The sequence below is a fragment of the Ranitomeya variabilis genome, chromosome 5 (genome assembly GCF_051348905.1).
Source record: "Ranitomeya variabilis isolate aRanVar5 chromosome 5, aRanVar5.hap1, whole genome shotgun sequence".
Taxonomy (NCBI): Eukaryota; Metazoa; Chordata; class Amphibia; order Anura; family Dendrobatidae; genus Ranitomeya; species Ranitomeya variabilis.
Genome location: NC_135236.1, coordinates 19,728,316 through 19,738,071, shown reverse-complemented (window position 1 = coordinate 19,738,071; position 9,756 = coordinate 19,728,316). Strand labels below are relative to the sequence as shown.

Sequence of the window (9,756 nt, the reverse complement as noted above, 5' to 3'; positions counted from 1 at the left end):
ACTAGATGTCAGGTTGTGTGTGTTAAGAGGTGTTTACCAAATATGTGAAACTTCTTACAAAATAATATGTTGTTACAAGTCATTTATCCACTATAAGATGTGCTTCTGACATTTTCATAAACCTATAGTCCCAATAATATTTATTTGGCCAGCAGATAATTAATTAAAACCGGATAAAGTGTGTTACATAGACATCATAGTGAGTATAAAATGTATTAAATTGATTACTGATACGATTCCAACAAATTGATAATAAATTGTTATCAAAGTGACAGCAAAGCATATTAAATAGATAACACACCAAAATCATAGTGTATCAAAGTGTATTATTTTATTTATAGTCCCAATAATATTTATTCTCTTTTATTGACATTTTCATAAACCTATAGTAGAGCGCCCGATCTGAGCATATGTGGCTGACAGTATAATGAATGTTGATTAGCATTTATTTATAGCTAAATAATATTTTTCTCTTTTATTGACAATTTGATACAGCTACAGTATTTATATAGGTAGGACCCTCTTTTATTGACAGTTTGATACTATAATCAGTACTGATCTTTGTAAAATAAAGAACGAGAGAACTTTTTCAGATAAAAGTAATAACGTTTATACAAACTTCTTACAAAATAAATATCAATGCTGCATCGTACAAAATAAATAGCACGATGATTACACATCATTACACTTCTTATAATGCGCACATTATGTATGTAGGCCATGTTACAACACCCGCAAGTATGAAGCGTGGTGTTTTTATACGTTTATAAAAAGCAAAGACGTGGTAATGTAAAACTGTAAAAGATTTTTGTTGATTAGCGTTTATTTATAGTTAAATAATATTTTTCTCTTTTATTGACAATTTGATACAGCTACAGTATTTATATAGGTAGGACCCTCTTTTATTGACAGTTTGATACTATAAACAGTACTGATCTTTGTAAAATAAAGAACGAGAGAACTTTTTCAGATAAAAGTAATAACGTTTATACAAAATTCTTACAAAATAAATATCAATGCTGCATCGTACAAAATAAATAGCACGACGATTACACATCATTCCACTGGGAGAGTGAGGCTGTGTTTCTACAGTATTATTCTGCTGTGAGCTTGAAGTCTGGGTACTATAACTGCTAACAGCTGCTAAGATTTTCTGTGATGGAGATACAAACTTTCCACTTGCTAGCAGCTGTTAAAATGTATCTGTACTGATCACTAACTAGATGTCAGGTTGTGTGTGTTAAGAGGTGTTTACCAAATATGTGAAACTTCTTACAAAATAATATGTTGTTACAAGTCATTTATCCACTATAAGATGTGCTTCTGACATTTTCATAAACCTATAGTCCCAATAATATTTATTTGGCCAGCAGATAATTAATTAAAACCGGATAAAGTGTGTTACATAGACATCATAGTGAGTATAAAATGTATTAAATTGATTACTGATACGATTCCAACAAATTGATAATAAATTGTTATCAAAGTGACAGCAAAGCATATTAAATAGATAACACACCAAAATCATAGTGTATCAAAGTGTATTATTTTATTTATAGTCCCAATAATATTTATTCTCTTTTATTGACATTTTCATAAACCTATAGTAGAGCACCCGATCTGAGCATATGTGGCTGACAGTATAATGGCTGTTGATTAGCGTTTATTTATAGTTAAATAATATTTTTCTCTTTTATTGACAATTTGATACAGCTACAGTATTTATATAGGTAGGACCCTCTTTTATTGACAGTTTGATACTATAAACAGTACTGATCTTTGTAAAATAAAGAACGAGAGAACTTTTTCAGATAAAAGTAATAACGTTTATACAAACTTCTTACAAAATAAATATCAATGCTGCATCGTACAAAATAAATAGCACGATGATTACACATCATTACACTTCTTATAATGCGCACATTATGTATGTGGGCCATGTTACAACACCCGCAAGTATGAAGCGTGGTGTTTTTATACGTTTATAAAAAGCAAAGACGCGGTAATGTAAAAATGTAAAAGATTTTTATTGTAAAATAAACACATCTCAGAGACATTTCAATGATTCTTGCAGAGTATTGTTACAGTATTTTATTTTCCCGGTGTTACTTTTGTTCATGTATTACCGGATTCTTCTACAGTTGTGATTCTCACCTTTCTATATAAACAGTGCAATAATTCACACCCACGGTCAGTTTTCCGTTAAAAATATGAATATTATTGAATATAATGTTTTACTTATGTTACAGTTTTATTTTTTATTTTTATTTATTTATTTATTTATTTTTTTTCTGATGCTACTTTTGTTCGTGTATTATCGGCGGCTTCTTCAGTTGTGATTCTCACCTTTTCTATATAAATATGGGGCAAATGAATTGTCCAGTGCCAGCATAATTTTCAGCGTGGCCAGGGGTTGTGTTTAACTATCCTTTTAGAGTGTCTAGTAGTTTTATATTATTTGTATGATATATTTCTACACAAAGCTTCAAAACTATTTTGTAATTTATAATGTATCACAGTAGTTTCATATGAAGTTACATCTTAGGCTCTGTTCAGACTAATGTAATATCTGTAGCTTAAAATAGAGCCAAATAGCTACTTTCAAATCCGGACACACACCGTTGATTTTAATGGGGTCTAAGGGGATTCTATCAAGCTTTTCCACATAACAGTTATGGAAAGAATAATGCTACAGAATTGGCAGCTCCAGTTATAAAACAAAAATGATGAAAATTATCCTTGATGATAATGTGAAAAATTCTTATGCAGCAGGTTTATGGATCTCTACAATAAACACCATGTGTAGAAATTTGGTTCTAGAACTTGTTGGATTAGTGAATATAATAACGCTTGGCATATTTTATAACATACAGCTAAAGTGCAGACTCCTGACTATTACAATTACAAAACATTCAAAGTTTGTTTCTCCACTTTTTGCAGATAATAAATCTTAATTTCTTTATAATTTGACTTTTAGTTATAGTTTGTTTCAGCTCTTTGTCGTTCTATGTATACCGTAAATTTTGCTTCCTTTCAGTGAATAATATAAGACAAATTATTTTTATTCAAAGAAATCTAACTTATGTATACTTTTAAAGCTTTGTTACATTTCTATCCAGTCTACACCATGCTGTGCAACATAAATACATGTGGTCTTGTAGTATGGTTTTGGTTTCTCTGAACTGTCACAAACAAAACATATAAGGTAGCACGGCACAAGATGTGAGCGTACCCGCAGCTCACTGAGCATTATCGCCGCACTCATGGCCAATTCTCTTTGCAGCTTCTGAATGTACACAATTCTCACCCATGGAGAGTTTTCCTTTAAAAATATGAATATTGTTGAATATAATGTTTTACTTATGTTACAGTATTTTATTTTCCATGCAAAAATCCATCTTTGTGCTGTTGGAGGCCGTCACACACATCACACGCAACATACAGAACACATACAACACATACAACACACAACACATACAACACACACAACACATACAACACACACAACAAACATACACACACAACATACAGAACACACAACACATACAACACACACAACAAACATACACACACAACATACAGAACACACACAACACATACAACACACACAACAAACATACACACACAACATACAGAACACACACAACACATACAACACACACAACAAACATACACACACAACATACAGAACACACACAACACACACAACACATACAACACACACAACACATACAACACACACAACAAACACACACACACAACATACAGAAAACACAACACATACAACACACACAACAAACATACACACACAACATACAGAACACACACAACACAAAGATGGATTTTTGCATGGAAAATAATATACTGTAACATATGTAAAACATTATATTCAACAATATTCATATTTTTAAAGGAAAACTCTCCATGGGTGAGAATTGTGTACATTCAGAAGCTGCAAAGAGAATTGGCCATGAGTGCGGCGATAATGCTCAGTGAGCTGCGGGTACGCTCACATCTTGTGCCGTGCTACCTTATATGTTTTGTTTGCGACAGTTCAGAGAAACCAAAACCATACTACAAGACCACATGTATTTATGTTGCACAGCATGGTGTAGACTGGATAGAAATGTAACAAAGCTTTAAAAGTATACATAAGTTAGATTTATTTGAATAAAAATAAATTGTCTTATATTATTCACTGAAAGGAAGCAAAATTTACGGTATACATAGAACGACAAAGAGCTGAAACAAACTATAACTAAAAGTCAAATTATAAAGAAATTAAGATTTATTATCTGCAAAAAGTGGAGAAACAAATTTGAATGTTTTGTAATTGTAATAGTCAGGAGTCTGCACTTTAGCTGTATGTTATAAAATATGCCAAGCGTTATTATATTCACTAATCCAACAAGTTCTAGAACCAAATTTCTACACATGGTGTTTATTGTAGAGATCCATAAACCTGCTGCATAAGACTTTTTCACATTATCATCAAGGATAATTTTCATCATTTTTGTTTTATAACTGGAGCTGCCAATTCTGTAGCATTATTCTTTCCATAACTGTTATGTGGAAAAGCTTGATAGAATCCCCTTAGACCCCATTAAAATCAACGGTGTGTGTCCGGATTTGAAAGTAGCTATTTGGCTCTATTTTAAGCTACAGATATTACATTAACATATACCAACAGAACATCAGTACAAGTAGCAATCAAAAATGGCGACTCAAAATAAGAGTATCAAAACTAAGGAGAACTGTGAGTCAAAGAATAACCAAAAAAAAAAAAGTAATATTTGTGTTAAATCATCTAAATTTTATTAAGGAACAATTTTCATAAAAACGTATATACCATAATAAATACATGAATGTGATGACGAAAATATAGGTACATCAAAATCCCAGGCATATGGAACGGGATACTACCAACCAGTAACAAAATACATCAATACAATTGCTATCCAATCTAGCCACAGATGTGTGGGCTGCGGCTCTCTTGCTATGGTGAAATTAGTGCATATTCTCATAGGTAACTTAGCCACAAGCCCAATGGTCAGATTGTGATATACATGCTGATAAATAAAGCATAATTACCCATAATGGTGTAGCAGATCCAGTTCCAGTGCCAAAAGATTACCCCAACGCGCGTTTCGCGTGCTAATAATAGCCTCGCTTCCTCAGGGGGCGTGGCTTAATCTGTATCTTGATCCCATATAAATACTGAGCCGTTCCGGTCATATGACCTTACGGCAACCTATCAGTGCCCAATTGTGGTGCGCAAGCGCTAAATCAGCGTCCTGTAGCCATGGTAACCCATGACCACAGCCGCCATAAATGTGTGATTAATGTGTGAATACAATATGCCTTTGGATGAATTCGGCATTTTGATGCCGCAGTAATCCGTAGCGCAAAAATGTCATTGGTGTCCGAATCCTAAACATAAAAAATATATGTGTCACATCAATCGCAGATCCTATATCCCTCACCGCCGTCGGTCGGCACGATGAAGCTCCGCCCACCCAGGTCACGTGAGCGGGCCGGCGCCAGGTCCGCACCACGCCCCCGGAGCGTCGGAGACTCCATCATGCAGAGAGAACCGCAGCGAGTGGACATAAGAAGTGTTATCCGGTGTATGTAAGTGAAAAAAGTGCTAATAGTGCAATTAATAAGTTACTAACTACCTAATCAGTGAAATTATGTGCCAATATACCTGATATCAAGACACAAAGAGCACGATACTTATCAGACTGAACAAGTGAAAGAATAAATATAAAAGTGCATATCATATAATCATGGTAAATATATCACAAAGTATAAACAATTAAAAAATACATATATACATATACATATAATGGCCCCACACATTGCATACCCGAATTGGATGGGTATTATCCATATGTATATATATATATATACATATATATATACACATATATATATATATAGATTCTCGCATGGATACATAAATGATGATAATAAACAGGAACACGATATTTATATTCAAATACAGAAACAACAATTAGGGTCAGAGGTCCATGGTGACATCATAATATGTAATCCATTACATATTACATTTTACATATTATTGTAATTGTAATATTACAATTACATTACAATTACATTAGTCTGAACAGAGCCTAAGATGTAACTTCATATGAAACTACTGTGATACATTATAAATTACAAAATAGTTTTGAAGCTTTGTGTAGAAATATATCATACAAAGAATATAAAACTACTAGACACTCTAAAAGGATAGTTAAACACAACCCCTGGCCACGCTGAAAATTATGCTGGCACTGGACAATTCATTTGCCCCATATTTATATAGAAAAGGTGAGAATCACAACTGAAGAAGCCGCCGATAATACACGAACAAAAGTAGCATCAGAAAAAAAAAAAATAAATAAATAAATAAAAATAAAAAATAAAACTGTAACATAAGTAAAACATTATATTCAATAATATTCATATTTTTAACGGAAAACTGACCGTGGGTGTGAATTATTGCACTGTTTATATAGAAAGGTGAGAATCACAACTGTAGAAGAATCCGGTAATACATGAACAAAAGTAACACCGGGAAAATAAAATACTGTAACAATACTCTGCAAGAATCATTGAAATGTCTCTGAGATGTGTTTATTTTACAATAAAAATCTTTTACATTTTTACATTACCGCGTCTTTGCTTTTTATAAACGTATAAAAACACCACGCTTCATACTTGCGGGTGTTGTAACATGGCCCACATACATAATGTGCGCATTATAAGAAGTGTAATGATGTGTAATCATCGTGCTATTTATTTTGTACGATGCAGCATTGATATTTATTTTGTAAGAAGTTTGTATAAACGTTATTACTTTTATCTGAAAAAGTTCTCTCGTTCTTTATTTTACAAAGATCAGTACTGTTTATAGTATCAAACTGTCAATAAAAGAAAGAAGTTTGTATAAACGTTATTACTTTTATCTGAAAAAGTTCTCTCGTTCTTTATTTTACAAAGATCAGTACTGTTTATAGTATCAAACTGTCAATAAAAGAGGGTCCTACCTATATAAATACTGTAGCTGTATCAAATTGTCAATGAAAGAGAAAAATATTATTTAACTATAAATAAACGCTAATCAACATTCATTATACTGTCAGCCACATATGCTCAGATCGGGTGCTCTACTATAGGTTTATGAAAATGTCAATAAAAGAGAATAAATATTATTGGGACTATAAATAAAATAATACACTTTGATACACTATGATTTTGGTGTGTTATCTATTTAATATGCTTTGCTGTCACTTTGATAACAATTTATTATCAATTTGTTGGAATCGTATCAGTAATCAATTTAATACATATTATACTCACTATGATGTCTATGTAACACACTTTATCCGGTTTTAATTAATTATCTGCTGGCCAAATAAATATTATTGGGACTATAGGTTTATGAAAATGTCAGAAGCACATCTTATAGTGGATAAATGACTTGTAACAACATATTATTTTGTAAGAAGTTTCACATATTTGGTAAACACCTCTTAACACACACAACCTGACATCTAGTTAGTGATCAGTACAGATACATTTTAACAGCTGCTAGCAAGTGGAATGTTTGTATCTGCATCACAGAAAATCTTAGCAGCTGTTAGCAGTTATAGTACCCAGACTTCAAGCTCACAGCAGAATAATACTGTAGAAACACAGCCTCACTCTCCCTATCAGTGGATTATCAAACAAGACTAATCTTAATATATCATATAAACATCTAATATAAAACAATTACTGGGATAATATTCGCTGTATTAACAAATTAAACTATATCAAAAGGGGACAGCCAGACAATGAGGACAGCTGGCTGACAGGGAGGACAGCTGGCTGACAGGGAGGGGAGGAGGGGGTTACACACTTTGATACACTTTGATAGGGGCGTGTCCACCTGTCAAATTGAGTTTGACGAGTTATACCTCTGCTACACTACTTCTATCTAGTACCAATTATCTATCATCTATCAATCTATCTTATTGATAATAGATATTGTTCTATTAAAAATGCACCATATCATGAGCTTAGCGTGTGTTTTGTGTACAGCTTTCCGAATGTCTCTGTTTCTTAGACTATATATAATGGGGTTAACTAAAGGAGTAAACACAGTATATAGCAGAGATAGGATCTTGCTCATGGTCAGTGATCGGCCTTTTGCTGGGACTATATAAACACTGAACATTGTCCAATAGTATAAGGAGACCACCATGAGGTGGGAGCTACAGGTGGAGAAGGCTTTCTGTCTACTGGTACTGGATGGGATCTTTATCACTGCTAACACAATATAAGTGTAAGATAGTACAATGATTGTGGATGGGACAAATACAATTAAAATAGACAAAAGATACATTTCCAAGTGAATAATGAAGACGTCAGAACAGGCAAGTTCTAGTAAGGGGACAAAGTCACAGAATAAATGGTCAATGATGTTTGCTCCACAAAAATTGAGTTTTGCGGTATGTATTATATATATAAAAATAAAAGAGAATCCAAACAGCCAACATGTAATAGATAATATCACACAATATCCACTTGTCATGATGCTGGAGTAACGTAGAGGATTACAGATGGCCACATATCGGTCATAAGACATCATAGCGAGAAGAAAACATTCAGATGATTCAGAGGCGCCTAAGAAATATAACTGAGTGATGCATTCAATAAGACTAATGCTCCCCCCATTATTCATCAATACGTGGAGCAAGTAGGGGACAATATCTGTGATAACCAAGATGTCACTGATGGACAGTTGTGAGATGAAGAAGTACATTGGAGTGTGGAGGTTCTTGCTGGTGGACACCAGGGTGATGATCAGGAGGTTCCCACATATTGTCCCACAGTAAACCACCAAGAAAAGACAGAACAGTGAAATTCTGAAACCTTGGCTGTCTTGAAATCCTAAAATAAAAAACTCAGTGACCGCTGTCAAATTCTTTTTTTGCATTTCAGGATGAACAAGCTATGAAATGATGCAATTTTTAAGATGAGAAATATGAAAACAATAAAGGATATTATACAATGTTCTGTATATTGGTTAGAAAAATGCGAAAGTAACTGTAAAAGGTCAAGAATATGAACAATCAGAGAAGAATTATATGTCAAGTGTGAAGCTTCATACAATTTTTTATTAGAAAGCAAAATGACATTTACTTATTTTTTCAAATCACGGAAGTAAAAAGAATCTTCTGCTGCCGTCAGTCTGGATGATATCTGGAGATTTCCTGCTAATACTTACAGCCGATATTTATCATTATTCATCAGGAAATCTAGTGCAGAGTCTGTGAATATTAGTTATCTTGTGCAGAAATGTCCCAGAGGAGAAAGTGATCCTCACCGTCACGTTATGTGGTCATCACACAAGATTGTTATGAACCACAATGGATTTATGGACAGATATTTATATAGTATTAAAAGGCAAGGTGCCAGGTGACGCGAGTCTTGGGAGATTTTTTTGCCTCTGTCTCATGAGTTCTCTTTATTTTATTATTTCCAAGTACAAATATAAAATTATAATTAACGGCTTGTTTGTAAGAAAATCCAAATCAAATCTGTTATACAGTTTATCATAAATATCATTTAAATGTAACTTTATTGAAAAGAGTTGAGGGGGCACGTGTCGGAAGTTCTGTGAGCTTTTCTGAGGTTTAACTGTGTCTGTTGTGTTTTTCGCTATTCATAATCTTCAATTCTGCAATTACCAATAATCTCTCATTA

General features: G+C 33.2%; 1 protein-coding gene across 1 annotated transcript; it reads right to left on the bottom strand.

Annotated features, from left to right (window-relative positions):
- Positions 1-8,008: 8,008 nt before the first annotated feature.
- LOC143774688 (olfactory receptor 11L1-like) lies at positions 8,009-8,986 on the bottom strand. The gene has a single exon (XM_077262449.1). The coding sequence runs from the start codon at positions 8,984-8,986 to the stop codon at positions 8,009-8,011; it is 978 nt and encodes a 325-aa protein (XP_077118564.1).
- Positions 8,987-9,756: the final 770 nt, after the last annotated feature.

What these genes read in the sequence shown, in the direction of transcription:
- LOC143774688 (XM_077262449.1), bottom strand. Translation starts at nt 8,986, where the DNA reads ATGCAAAAAAAGAATTTGACAGCGGTCACTGAGTTTTTTATTTTAGGA.